The sequence below is a fragment of the Oryzias latipes genome, chromosome 7 (assembly GCF_053564925.1).
Source record: "Oryzias latipes strain Hd-rR chromosome 7, Olatipes_Hd-rR_3.1".
In the NCBI taxonomy this organism is placed as follows: Eukaryota; Metazoa; Chordata; class Actinopteri; order Beloniformes; family Adrianichthyidae; genus Oryzias; species Oryzias latipes.
The window spans coordinates 8,499,777-8,515,047 of record NC_136243.1 but is presented as its reverse complement, the minus strand read 5'-3'; the positions used below and the strand labels follow the sequence as shown (position 1 = coordinate 8,515,047).

Below are 15,271 nucleotides of genomic sequence, written 5' to 3'. Positions count from 1 at the left end.
GCTCGCAGACAAATCTTTAATTATACTTTTTTATTTTTTATTAGACCAGTCCTTCTCGGGCGCGATGTGATGCCAGAGGCGTGGTGCTTGGAGAGAAAAATCTGCGCCAGCATTATCAGTTTACTATTATCTACTATTTCACAGAGTTTGTACCAACCGTAAACCTGTGAATTGACGTGCCTAAAACTGCGCGCTCCCGTCTCTGAGAAAGAGCGCGCAGTTTTAGGCACGGGATGTGTGAGGAAGAAAGCAGAGGGTGGGGGTGAGGGGGTTGTGGGCACTGGCAGCAGGTGAATCGCGCAGGGATTGTAAAAACGTAAAACCCGCTGCCCGTCACTCACTGCAGCGTGTGAGTGTGTGTTTGGCTCCACGTCTGCATGTGATCAGTCTGTCTCACATCTACAGAACATTCAGACCTACGATGACGTTTAAAGTCTCAACGCCTGCATGAAGCAGAAACTCACCACGAATCAACCAGACTAGACCATCAGCAAAACTACCACGAGAAATACTCATCATTTATCAGCAACAGCATAACAATGTTATTAAAAAGAATCCACAGACTTATTGTACTTTAAAAATGTTGAAATTACAACAAATGCACACATTCACTTGTATATTTAGTTTTAAACATATTGTCCCGGACTGAGTTGGATGGCTGTTGGGACGACTTTTAAGTTCTGGAGTTCATTGAACGCATCAAGCAGAGATCTGATTGGCCCTCAGTTCTGTCGCTCAGCCTGTTGTTAGGGAGTTTGGACCAATGGGGTTCAGCTATGGGCCGAATAAGGGAAATGGGAGGACTGGAGCGGGAGGGGGGGAATATAATATTGGGAGAAGCGCTCTCTCTCGTCTCGGCGGGAGAGATTCATGAGTTGCTGAATTAATCATACGGCGTTTGTTGTGGTCTGCAGTAACCAGAATAAAGAACCTTAAAAGAGGTTAAGTCTCCGTGCCTCAGTGTGGGAAAGGGACACTACATTAATGTACGGCTTTTTTGAAATTACATTTCAAAATATGTGGCGTTTATGGCTCTCTTGGCCAAAAAGGTTCCCGACCCCTGCCTTAGACTGTTGGCAGTAAAAAAAAGGAGCGTTAGCTGCAGCGGGTCCACTCTGTTCACTTCAAACACAGATGGAAAGACATGTCTGGATGACACGGCTCTTCTAAAGCTGACCGGTGATGTGTCTAGCGTGTCTGTGGCGGGGCTCTTTGTAATTTACACACCTGCAAACATGTTTGTGTGCATGTAAACACTGAGATACAGTGAGGTCAATAAGTATTTGATCACCCTGTGATTTAGCAAGTTCTCCCACTTAGAAAACATGGAGGGGTCTAAAACTTTCATCATAGGTGCATTTCCACAGTGAGAGACAGAATCTGAAGAAACATTCAGAAATCATGTTGTACAATTTTTGTAAACAATTATTTGCATATTACTGTGACAAATAAGTATTTGATCACTTGATTATCAGATAGATTTCTGACCAGCGAAGACCTGCTGTTCTGCTTTTAAATAGTCCAACTCCACTCTGCTCATGATTGTAAATGAGTGGCACCTGTTTGAGGGCGTTTGCTTGCATAAAGGCACCTGTGCCCCCCCCCCCCCCCCCCACAACCAGTCAGCATAAAGGCACCTGTGCCCCCCCCCCACAATCAGTCAGAAGTTTAACTACCAACATGGGCAAAATCAAAGAGCTGTCAAAAGACACAAGAGACAAAATTGTAGACCTTCACAAAGCTGGAAGTGGCTACGGGGCAATTGCCAAGCAGCTTGGTGAGAAAAGAACAACTGTTGGAGCAATTGTCAGAAAATGGAAGAGGCTAATGATGACTGTCAATGTCCCTCGGACTGGGGCCCCTCGCAAGATCTCACCTCGTGGGGTATCGATGATGCTAAGGAAGGTGAAGAATCAGCCCAGGACTACATAGGAGGAGTTGGTCAATGACCTGAAGAGAGCTGGGACCACCGTTTCCAAGGTCACTATAAGTAATACATTAAAACTTCATGGTTTAAAATCATGTATCGCACGGAAGGTTCCCCTGCTGAAGTCAGCCCATGTCAAGGCCCGTCTGAAGTTTGCCAATGACCATCTTGATGATCCAGAGGAATCATGAGAGAAAGTCTTGTGGTCAGATGAGACCAAAATAGAACTTTTTGGTCTTAACTCCATTCGGCGTGTTTGGAGGAGGAAGGAGGAGGAGCATCATCCCAAGAACACCATACCTACAGTGAAGCACGGGGGTGGAAGCATCATGCTCTGGGAGTGTTTTTCTGCACAGGGGACAGGACGACTGCACTGTATTAAGGAGAGGATGAACGGGGCTCTGTATTGTGAGATATTGGGCAAAAACCTCCTGACCTCTGTCAGAGCGTTGAAGATGGGTCAAGGATTTCAGCGTGACAATGACCCCAAGCACACAGCCAGAAAACCAAGGAGTGGCTCCCTAAGAAGCATATCAAGGTTCTGGAGTGGCCTAGCCAGTCTCCAGACCAAAATCCAATAGAGAATCTGTGGAGGGAGCTAAAACTCCATGTTGCTCAGCGACAGCCCTGAACCCTGACAGATCTTGAGAAGATCTGTATGGAGGAGTGGGCCAAAATCCCTGCTGCAGTGTGTAGAAACCTAGTGAAGAACTACAGGAACCGTTTGACCTCTGTAATTGTTAACAAAGGCTTCTGTACCAAATATTAAAGTTGTTTAACTCAAGTGATCAAATACTTATTTGTCATAATAATATACAAATAAATTGTTTTAAAAAAAATCGTACAACGTGATTTCTAAATGTTTCTTCAGATTCTGTCTCTCACTGTGGAAATGCATCTATGATGACAATTTTAGACCCCTACATGTTTTCTAAGTGGGAGAACTTGCTAAATCACAGGGTGATCAAATACTTGTTGACCTCACCGTATGTCTAGTAATAAAAATCTTCCATGAATATTCCTGCAGCAAAGGATTTGCGAGACAGTCATTCTTTTCTTATTAGAAAATGCACAGAACGTATGTCAATTCTTTGTATTTTTTGGTCCATTTGAATTCACACTGTAACAAACCACATCAGGGTTCACTTGCAAGCAAACCGGGACTCTGTTTTAAAGTCCCAGTCTGATTATATTTTTTTATTTAAAGTGTTTTTTAATCAAAATACTAATAAAAAAAATCTGTGTTGGAGTGGTGGAACCTTCCGGTTTGGTCCCCTTCACGCAACATATGGATGGATATTTGGGCTCTTAGATCAAATAAATATAAAAACCTCCCAATTCATGAATTTTTGTAAAACTGACCTTGTGTGGGTGTCCGCTGGTTATTTGTGTCGGAATATTGTCCTGGTTTTTGAAGACGATACTTCACAGAGAAGTTCTTGATTTCTTCGTCTCATCTCCACCAGCTTCATCAGACGTTTTCTCTTCTTCTTTTTGAATTTATGGACCACATTTTAGCATCAACAGATCGAGTTCATGCTTAAGAGTAAACTGACCCAACACTGAACAGACAACGCTGCTTCCCAATGCATGGTCAAGGGTTTTTGTTTATATATGTACAGTTAAAATCACAGTTTCAACAAAATATAAAATAAATAACATTAACAATACTAAGATAAATGCATTCTGAGTGACAAGTCCAGTAAAGAATTAGGCATCTTTTTTTTTCTGTTAATTTAAACTACAGACATTTGTTCTCGCCAAACAACATTTCCCATGAAGCACTGGGTGGAATCCTCCCAATTCACATATTCATTATGTTTTAGAAAATATTTGTCAAGTCGTGTTTCATTGGTTCCTATTTTTTTTGTTTTTGCATCTGGAAATTCCTCCCACCTCCTTCAGCGAATAGACCAACCACAGATCAGCCATGGGGATCCCTGCAGCCAATCAGGAGGAGGCGTCCACGGGAGCATCTGACAGTGTCAAGGACAAAAGGTGAGAGGTCACAGAGGCAGAGGTCAGCAGCAGCAGGGCCCAGGTACGCCACCCTGGAGTGTGTGTGTGTGTGTGTGGGTGTTGGTGTTACTGTACTCTCAGAGGCAGACTCAAGGCTGTCAGTCTTGCAGAAAACTGATCAGTTTTTTGTTTTGTTTTACAATTGCAATGCATTTTTAATCTTTATAAAAGAACAAATTAAACTTTTATTCTCAGTTGTAAACAAACAAAAATAAATTACATATATGTTTGAGAGAAGTACATGCTCTGCAAAAACCAAATCTTAAGAAAGTAAAAAGACTCATTTTTCACGAAAAATTGTCAATAGAAAAATAATATTAGTTTGAGAAAACACGTCTTAGTTACTAGAATTTTGTTTTAAAAAATAAGAATTGCTGGACGGACCTTTTTTTCATCTCTGGCAGATTTTTTTTCACATTTATAGATTTTTTTTTTCAAATTTGAAAAGTTTTTTTCCATATTTGTTTAATATTTTCTATCCCCCTTTCAGGGTGATGGGGTTGCTGGGGCCTGTCCTGTTGGGTCAGGTCCTCTGAACTCATGGAACAAAAATGTTCATCAAGCAAAGCTAACCCAAATGAAACCCGATGAGGATAACATTTAAAAAAAAAAACCTGCCCGTCTGTTTGGGAACCACTGAGTTCTGTGTGGAGTGTTAGAGGTCTGCTCCTGTCGCTCTGCAGGCTCACACAGACGCAGCGTAAAGTGAGACGTCTCAGCTGCAGGACCACTCTGACTAATGACTTGTTTCTTTTCAGGCCGAGGCGCTTCGCCGTCGTTTTGCCTGAGTGTCGGATGACAGCAGGACTGGAGCTACATTCACACCGCCCTCAACAACATGCGTTCAAGCCCCCACCTTTGTTGAAAAGTCTATGTAGGTGCTATAGCAAGTTTCTATGATTGTTTTTGGGCTTTACACACAAAATGCACAGCCGTTGAACGCGCGTTGGCAGTTAAACCAGGTAGAACTTTGACCAATCAGGGACTTGGATTTGGTAGTGACGTATGGATGACGTCCGCTATAATTCATGGAAGTGCCAACAATTTGGAAATTGATCATAAAAAGGAAATTGTCTTTGATATATCAGAAAAGAACTGGATCGAGGTTTACACCGCTTTGACATTTTGCACCAAGCCTCTTCCGACTGTAGGTGGTGCACACGCGCTAATAAACTGTAGAAGAAGAAGAAGCCCCTCCCTGCTCTGGGGTGAACACATTGGGCCAAACCGACGGTCTAGAACACGCTTGGTGTGAACATAGCTTCTCATCAAAGCGTCAGTAACAGAAGTCAAGAGGACACCCAAAGATGAGCACACTGGAGACATTTCCTTCAAGTGGGGCTCATGAATTCAAAGGTGTTTGAGTGAGGTCTCAACCAAACTGTTGGCTTCATTTAAACCCTCATCTGTCCCTGTTCCAATGCTCAGTTTGAATGTCAGCGTGGAGCAAGCCTCTGCGGTGCGATTGGCCGATTGCCGTTACTGTGCCTGATGGGTCGTAAGCGTCATCACCTGTTACGGGAATCCCTGATCGCCTGGCGCCCTTCCAGAGCGCGCTCTGTGAGTACAGTCACACACGTGTGCTTGAAGTGTGTGCATGTCGGTGCGTTTCTGGACTCCAGTGTTTTATTGCAGCATCTGTGATGTTGGCTGGAACTCAGTATAGTCGCAGCAGAAACTCCCTCCTCCTGACGAAAAAAAAAAAAAAAAAAAGAAGAAAAAAAAGGGGGGGGGGGGGTCCAGGGACGAGAGCGATCAGGAGAATCCAAAGAAACAAAAGGAACATGTTCCTTAGTGAGAAATCTGTTAGAAAATAGACATCAGGTCTTTGCGTAAATCAGTAGTTTGAAGGAAGCGGCAGCCTTCCTATGTCCGTTTGATGACAACAGAAGTGAAAGGAGCAAACGGGAGGCGGCAGGGGAGCAAGAAGGGCAGCGAGGGCCGGTGGAGGCGGGCGGAGGGAGCAGCCGGGGCTCCAGCTGAGACAGAAACAGGGAGAGACTCGTCGATTGCCGTCTTTCCTTGACCGTCCTGAAGAAAGCGCAACCGCAGGGTGAACAGAAAACCAGCATTTTTCAGATGCACTAAAAGTTTATGGCACAGATGAAACTCTCTCCTGGTGAGACGCAGCAGATTCTGTCGCTCATCTCCCAAACGTACGAAAAAGAGAAAAAAGAAATCCCAAATTGTTTGTTTTTTTTGCCTCCGTCAGTAAAGACTGTGGTAGAAAATTGAAAAGAAAAGCAGGAAACAGGAAAAAAAACCGAAGGGAGAACATGGATTAGACAGAAAAAGAACACGGCGTGATACATTCTACATAAAAACCCTTTAAAGTTTGAATACAAAAATAAACTCCTGTTTGGTGTGGGACGTGCTGCTCTGACGAGGATCGCAGTTTTGTGTTGTTGTGTTGTTTTTTTGGGGCGGAATCCTGCAAACTCAGTCAGTTTGGTTCAGAATTTTCTGGCGGTGTAAACCCGCTCCGCTGATCCGAGTTCTGCTTGGGATGTGTTATAGCAGGCGTTTTAAGACAGATGGATAAAAAGAAAAACCGGGGTGTCAGGTTAAAAGAGGCAAAAGAAAGAAAAAAAGGAGGGAAAACTTGAAAAAGAGCAAAGCAAAGCCGTGGCAGTCGGAGATATTCTGGTTCTGAAGAAAATCCGAATGTGGTAGAAAAAGGCTGCAGGTGTTTGAGAGGAGAGATGAAAGGCTGTGACAGCAGTCCTGCGGGACGGTGGAGGGAGGAGTGGCACTAAGACTCCGAGGAGGTGCGGGAGCCACCGTGAATGAGCGCCTTGTAGATGTTGGAGGAGAGGAACCGCGGGTAAGAATCCCTGTGCATGAGCGTGTAGATCTGCAGCTGGGCGTCCTCGAACGTGTGAGGCGTGGGGTCCTGCATCTTCCTGTTGATGACCTCCCGCACCCGGGCGTCCAGGCTCACCTGTGGAGAAACGCGTTTGTCAGGAGGACGGGGGCAAAAGCTGGACCTTTTGACCTCCACACATTCATTTGAAACCATTTGTTAGGAGGATTTCATATATTTCAATGTGAATTGATAAACTCCACTGATCTGATCTTATTTTATGTCTTTTCTTGCATTTGTGTTAGAAAATAAAAGCACTTTGAAATATACTCCTCTTCTGCTCTTTCTTTTTTTTTAAATCTTTTTTTGAAAAAAAAATCCAGTTAGGTTCTTGAAATGACACCAGTTGGCATGAATACATTAGAGGAAAAGTACGGTTAACCTCAATCATAACTTCAAGTTGCAGTTCTGAAGTTGCAAAAGTAGATTTAAGCCCCCATAAAGGATTACAAGTCCAGATATGTGGACATCATCTTTTATTTATTTCGTTTATTTTTTTATAAATATATATAAACCCTGCTGCTTTTACTAATAAATGTTTAATTACATTATCTTTTAAATTCAAAACACAATTAAATCCTTAGAACAAAAACACTAATAACACAATATTTTAATATATTCAGAAAGGATTCTGAAAATGATTTTGCATCAAAAAAAGTCACTTCCATTCAACTGTAGTGGGAAATTTCAAAGCAGCAATGATACAACCGAAAAATGGAATTGTACTTAAAAAAAACAAAAAAAACAGCCAGCATCCTCTTGTAACCCCTTGTGCTCTCCTAGGCACTTTAAGATTGGGAGTGGGGTCATCTAGACCCACTAGACAGAGGAAGGAAAAAATGAAACTAAGACTGAGACTAGAGGAACTTTTAGTCAGTGTCTCCATACAAAATATCACAGTTCAAGAGGAGAATGATCAGATTCCCCTGCATGTTGATTTTGGACTCTACCACAGGCTAAAGCTGACTTTTTCATTGACTCCACACAAATTCTTCGCCAATGTTCAGAAAGTTTGACTTTGGAAATGTTGTGCGTTAGAATTTTTGCTGCACCGTATTGCAGCATCAGCCCAAAATGTGCTGCCGCTAGACCACCGCACTGTGCCTGATGCTCAAAAGGCGCCACAGGACCTCTGACTGTGTCTGTACATGGGCCTGACATTAAAACTGGATGCCCCTGATGCACAGATCATGTTGGGTGTGATCGTAGCTTTAGTCTCACTGGAACCTTCTGGATGTGCATGAGGGCTTAAGCGCACCCCATGACATATTTAGAAATGGTTTTTATAATCAGATTTCCATTTTGGCAAAACACAGACTATGGACTTCTTGGATGTCAACAAAATCCAACATCATGTAGTGAGATTGTTGGAATCAGAACAGTTCACAGATCCGACAGAGGGAGATCAGGTTCTTCTCACACTTCTCCCACTCTTTCAGGTTCCCTGAATGCCTCTCCATCGCAGAAGGTTCCTGATCAAGAGAAGGTTCTGGTCTTGTGGATCACATTCTGCCTGCTTCTGCTTAGGAACTTTAGTTCCTCCCAGAGTTCTTTCCCTCTGGGAGAAGAGGCAGGACAGCTCCACACAAATCTGGGTTTCTGACTCCAGCTGATGACAGGAGGAACCAAAACCAGACGCTCCTCATCCTCAACAGGGAATTGGTCCAAAGCCTGATCTTCCAGAGTCTCGGAGGGAACGGTGGCATTAGAGAAGAGATCCAGGCTCGGACTAAAATAGGATGTAGCCACCTCCAGTTCTCCATCAGGGCTGGCAAGAGACAAAGGGAAGCCTTCTCTTCTCTAAAGGTCAGCGTGCAGGTACGTGGCAGATTGAAGGTAAGCTGGTTCTACCACATCTAAAGCAGCCGTGCCAAGTTGGCTACGGCTCAGCAATAACTGAAAATTCCTCTGGAAGCCCAGAGTTTTCCATACATGTCACACTGGGAATGTTCTGGATTACTGTTGTAGTTCCAGTAGAAGCTTGTGAAGACATTGGTCAGCTGTAACACACAACAACGCCTCCTTCCAGTCGTGTGAGTGATATAATCGCTCATGCAGGGATATTTACAATCAATCATTTCAAACTGTATTTGTAGAGCGTTTTTCAACATTTAATTCATTCCTAATGTGCTAACTGTTTTCCTTCATGTTGTTTCTTTCTTGTTTCCAGAAAGTGAGACTTAAAAATAAAAATGGTCCCAATCAAAATAAAGCATCAAATGCATAAACGTGTGTCCTAAAAGGCAACATCAAACAAAACATTAACCACATATATGCTGCAAATGATGAAGAATGTCGTTTTGACTGTCATGGCCCAAAGTAGATGTATTCTCTGACTGATCCACTAGAGGGAACAAACTATTAGCTCTTCCACTAATCTCCAATTCTTCCTCAGTCCAGCTCCCACTCTAACTGGAGCTCCACGCTGGAGTGACTCATCTTTGGAAGTTTTTCTTTTGTCCTGGAGGATTTTGGCAGCATCTGCTTACAGTTTTATTTGATTTTTTTTTTTTTTTTTGGTGTTTAAAGATGTTACAGTCTGGATGTTCAGCAAATATTTGGTCCGGTTTTTAATACAACTTTTCGTATAAATCAGAAACAACAACCTGTTTTTTTATGCCTGACATTTATGCAAATGTGTTTGGGTGGATGAATGTCCTTCCTCTTCACAGAGAATCAGAATGTCATGACAACGATGTCTTTTGTAAAACTTTTATACGCTGTAAGCTAGTTGACTCGTCTTGGTTCTACACCTTTCCAAGCTCTCCTCAAAATCAGCACAGAGGAGAATAGTTTGCCTCTTTAGGAGCTGGGAACTAGAAATAAGGAAATTATCATTGAATTGAGTCCAAATCTATTTGCTCCGACCTCTTGACAATAGAAAAATATGACTCAAAAACTCAAATTGCTTGATTCAAGAAAAGCTTTATTCTATTTTATTCACATTTTCAAGAGCGGATCTTGTATTTATTTTCTGAAGGTGATGACATCTCATCACCTGTCATTTTTGGATCCATTTTAAGGATGTTATAACAAGTTAGACTGGCATTCATTGCCAATATTTTAGAAACAAACAAAAATGAGATTGATGTTTTAAGAATGCGTGCTAGATTTAGATTTTATGAGGATTTAATAAGATGGGTGAACTTGTACTAAGATCCTAATCTTATTTAGTTCTAAAATGAATCATTTCCACTTAGGCCTGCACAATAAATCGAAAATTTCTGGTTATCGCGACATCAAGCTGTACAACATGCATATCGCAAAAGAGGGCAGAAATTGCAATAAATGGTTACCTTATATGCTCTAAAACAATCTTATGGCCGTTTGGAGTATTTAACAAATCAAATATATCCTTTTATGCGTTTGACCAATCGGATGGAGCCCCTCACGTTGTTGGCTGTGAAACTGTTGCAGTGAAATGGTAATGATGTTTTTGGTCGTTTTGCCATTTGTTCTTAAACCGCAAGTTACATCGTCAGATTTGTCATCGCAATATTGATCACTAATATCGTGAGTTTTCCTCATTTTGTGCAGCCTTTTTTCCACTTATAACACTAGCTTTTGTCACTGTAATTAAAATGAACCACAATTCAGTACATAAAACTCAAAAATGCAAACCATTTACGTAGAACTAGCAAAGAATATGTATCCATTCCTGTTTTTAGACTCATTGTTATTGCAGTGTGGAGGCTGATCTTCCTATTGGATCACAAATGAGCTGCCATCCTTCATGGGAATCCCGCTTCCCCAGATTCTGCCCCCCCATGGCAACGCTCACCTTTTGGGTTTTCTTTCCTTCAAATCACCTTTTTCTTTGCAATAGAGGGAAAGGAAGGAAAGGGATGCGGCGAAGTGAGCGAAGGTTTTTCGCACAGACAAACTAATTATTCTGTGTTATCCTGCAAACTCAACATATAAATCTGCCACAGCTGGCTCCTGGATTATGGGCTGACATTTTGTTCTCACTCTGATGTTCTGTCATTAATCAGTTAGCACAGAGGCATGAACACACACACACACACACACACACACAAACTAACACACACGGAGTGGATCGGTAGGCCCTGCAGCCTCGGCACTAGCAGATATTTATAGAAAGACCAGCTTTCTCTCATGTTTTCCCACTGATCTTATTCAGGAAAGACGGCTACACTCTCTCACACACATGTACACACATGTACACACATGCACACACCATGTCAGATCAAGGGCAAACGTGCAAACAGTTTCGGTGCCAAACACAAACGTCTGGGTATCTCTGGGTTTCCATGTGTGTCCATAAAAAGCCTCTCACGCCTGAAGATGATGAGACCAGCAGTTTATAGCTTTGTGTAAACACACTGTACACACACCCAGTGGCACACATGTGGACAAATATACATACAAGCATGCCGGCATCTCATCACGCCTGAAAACAGACTCTTCTGCTTCTGGCACTGCAAAGCAGTGGCTTGTTTGGAGCAGAGGAGACCCATCGTTGTCTAACGGTATGACTTGCAACCATCACACGGTTAATCAGCAGGACTTATATGTCACAAGGTTTGGGTCTGTGGGGGACACTGAGCATGTCCGTAATGACTGACCAATCAGGGACTTTGAAGATGCAACGCAGAAATAAAGTTGGATAAAGTTGAGGAGGAGCTGCTGTGTCTGTGAATGCAGGTCAGTGCAGAGCCAAGAACCGGACTGTAGCACAAACAGCGGCGTTCAGTGGGTATAAAAACTGTCTGCTACTGTATCTGTGGTCTGACCCATTTCATCTCATCAGTAAATGAGAATATTTCTCAAGCACTGCCTCTGGATTCTGGTTTGTCAAATAAATATTAGTTCACACATGTTTGTTGGCTTTTTCCAATCGTTAAAAACTAGTTTTCTAAGATTATTTTCAAAGCTAAGGATATATACTGTGTGTATTTGTCAGTCACTTAAATAGATAAGAGTCTGTTGTTTTCATCTATGGTACAAAGACAGATTCTAAAAACAAAAATCCAGTAAAGAACACCGTAGGATTTTTAAAGTTTTTTGTGGTAATAGTGCAGAAAATTTGGATTTAGTTTCAACAAACAATCAAGAATTCTGTTACTTCTTCTTGAGGAAGCTCTTCTATCCTCCACTTGGTTTGTTGAATCCATGTCACCTGTTTGAACTGGTAATCTGTATAGACCGTCAGACTGAAACTTCTCCACCATGACTAAGACCAAAGAGCTGTCAAAGTACACCAGGAACAAGACTGTTCACCCGAACAAGACTGCGACGAACCGACCTATAATAAACAAGCAGCTTGATGAGAACAGATCAACTGTTAGAACAATTATTAGAAAATGGAAGAACCACAACATCACTGACAAGAACATCATACCAACTGGGAAGCATGGGGGTGGAAACATCATGCTTTAGGATTAGGATACTGATTTTTAGGCAGGATTCTGGAGGTTCTGGAGGGTTCTAGTCTTCTAGCCAGTCTTTTCACTCCAATCCAACAGAGGATCTGTGGAGGGAGTTTCCAGCAACAGCCTCAAAACACCACTAAAGAAGATCTGCATGGAAGAAATGGTCCCAAATACCTGCGCTGAACATCTACAGGAAACAGTTGACCTATGGCATCAGGGTTACATTACAAAGGAAGGAAGGAAGACTCCAGCTCCTTCCTCAAAGCCAGATAAAACTGTTCCTTTTTCAGTACTGGCTGCAAACAATCACAATACAATGTGACAACAAATGGTTTTCATGTGACAGAGTAGGTCATCCATTCATTGTCAATCCCCACCTATTTCCTGTGCAGGGTTACAGGATTGCATGATTTTATCCCAGAAGCAGGTGCACCCTGACCGTTCACCCGTCCATCGTTCGTCACAGAGAGACAGTCGGTCCCAAACAACCACACCAACGGGCAATTCAGAGCCACTACTCACCCTATGAAGCATGTTTTTGGACTGTGGCAGGAAGCCAGAGCCAAAACCCACCCATGCCGAATGAGAACACGCAAACTCCACACAGAAATAACACAGGTGGGATTTGAACCGGGGCCTTAACCACCACACCACTGCGCAACCCACAAAAAGGATCCTTCCATGGAATCTGAATTCAAGAACAAGTGAAAAAAAGACTAAGGTTCTTCTTAACCAGGGGCCTCATTTATAAACGTTGCGTACGCACAAAAGAAGGCGTACGCCACTCTCTACGCTATAGTTGATATTTATAAAAAGCAAACTTGACGGGAAAATGTGCGGTCCTTCACGCAAGCTCTGACCCAGGCGTACGCACAAAAATCAAACGAAAATTACAACAGAAATTCAAATGAACACTTATTTGCAGAAAGAAAAGTGAAATATGTTCTGCAATATTGGCATGTTGTGCGATTCATCCTCATAAATAATATAGTTAACAGAACAAAATAATGTACAAAACTGATATTCCCGTCAATGTGTCCGTCTGGCGGAGCAGATATAGGTGTGGGCGTGCGGACGGACGGACAGACGTACTAATTGTCCACTGGGGAAAGTTGTTTTCATACTAAAACATTTCTTCATAAGGTACAGAATTATGGTATTCATGCATATGCCTTTAGTTTGTTTTATTTTTGATAAAACAATGTATGGCGCATGTCTCAACCATTCACAAAGCAACAAGAAATTACATTTGCGCGGAACAATTTCCCATTTCCACGTGGATTATTACCGACATCTGTAGCTTGTCAGATGTAATTAAATGGAGGGAAATAAAATGCCCCATCACAATGCGTAATGACGCACAATGGCTGATCTTGCGCTCTTAGAAGATGTGGCAAATGGAAGAATTCGGAGTGAACGCATCTTTAGACAGCAAGAAGACTTGTTGGCAAACGAGGACGAGTGGCTTATGAGTCGGTTCCGACTTCCTCGAGCCGTCCTGTTGGACCTCTGCGGGCTTTTGGGCCCGGCGTTACAGAGGAGCACTCGGAGGAACCACGCGAGTCACCCGGTGCATCTGGCGCTCTGGTGCCCCCCCTACACAAAGTTTTATAAATGAGGCCCCAGGTCATTATAAGTCAGCTCTTTACCATGCAGCAGGTTTGTGCACATGTTGGTCCGCCATCAAATCTCACCGGCGGGTTAGAATTGGTTTCTGCTTTCTGAACAAACTATGAAGTTGAAATTGATGAGGTTGGTGTTGGTTTCTCTTTGACATTTGGTAAACCCGGTTAAACAAAAACAATGTGTTTCTCAAAATGAAATCCTGGACCAGTTCCAACCTGTTCTGAGATTACATGTAGATTTGTACATTTTTTACTTTTTTCCAGACCAAAAAGGAAGTTTCAGATTGAGGGGACACATGTTTTCAGGACCTCTGACGCATACTGTCCACAGCTTCATCAGGGGCCCAACCAATCACTTCCTTAGAGACCCACTTCAATAAAAATGGTGTTTTTTGAGTTTTTCATATGTTCTTGTAGCGTTTTTTTTCATGAAGGAGGACATAAAGAAAATTAGATTAGAATTCTTTACCAAGTACTCCTTTTACTTTAAATATTTTAAATCAGGAGCAGATCGAAAAAGACTTTAGTGGTAATGTCCAAACAACAATCTTCATGCCACAGGCTCCCCGCTCCGCTCATTCTGATGCATCCAGTTGCAGACAAATAGATAAATCTATGTACGGCTTTATTTTCCTTGTTTCAAAGTGAAAATCTTAACCTCAGAAAAGCGGAAGACATCTGTCCATTAATACACTTTGGGTTAGGAGGAGGGATAAAGCAGACAGGGAGCAGTGTGCACGTGCACATGGAGCTACATGCACGCTGCGAAAGTGAACCATGTGATTGTAAGGAGAATGAGATCCTCCCCAGCCAGACCAGGAGAGAGGGTGAGACCCCCGGACCAGGAGTCCCCCTCACGACGGGACCCAAGCAGTCCGGAGAGGGGGGCGGGCGCCCACCCACCCAGCCAGTTGCAGAGGAAACCCCCCTGTAGGGGCCCCCCCGGCACCAGACGGGATAGGCGAGCCCGGCGTCAGGACCCCCAGGCCACAGGACAGGCGCGATCCACCATACCAGGTGGACACCGAGACGCGGGCCAAGGACGAAGCCAGGACCCAGAGGGCCCAGGAGCAGCCCACCACCCAGCCGGAGCCTCGTCTCTGCAGGCCAGCCCAAGCGCCCGACCCAAGCAGCCCAAAGATCACGACGCAACCACAGCTCCACCCCTATCTCCCCACCCAACACGTTCCTCAACCCCTCAGAGGCGAAATTCTAATGAACTGCTGTTCTGCAGGAACTATGTCCTAGAAAACAGCACAGGCTTTTGAATTAGGGCTGAAAAAAGTATAATCATAATTAAAAGACCTCTGGTGGATAACTAAATAAAATGGTTTTCTTGTATTTTTTTACCTGCTTTTGTCCGTCTCTCGCCGCTCAAATGAATTTCCCGCTGAAATCGTTTTTTCCATCACTTTAATTTCTCTTTGGTTGACAAAGCTGTTGT

At 43.1% G+C, this 15,271-nt stretch overlaps 1 protein-coding gene across 10 annotated transcripts in view; it reads right to left on the bottom strand.

Moving 5' to 3' along the window:
- Nucleotides 1-3,516: 3,516 nt before the first annotated feature.
- rgs19 (regulator of G protein signaling 19) overlaps nucleotides 3,517-15,271 on the bottom strand; it is a 55,305-nt gene continuing 43,550 nt past the window's right edge. For all 10 annotated transcript variants that reach the window (XM_078950143.1, XM_004071055.5, XM_078950140.1 and 7 more), the window contains one exon: nucleotides 3,517-6,887. In XM_078950143.1, the coding sequence (XP_078806269.1) occupies nucleotides 6,699-6,887 (189 nt within the window). In that variant the 3' untranslated portion in view covers nucleotides 3,517-6,698. The remainder of the gene's footprint in view (nucleotides 6,888-15,271) is intronic.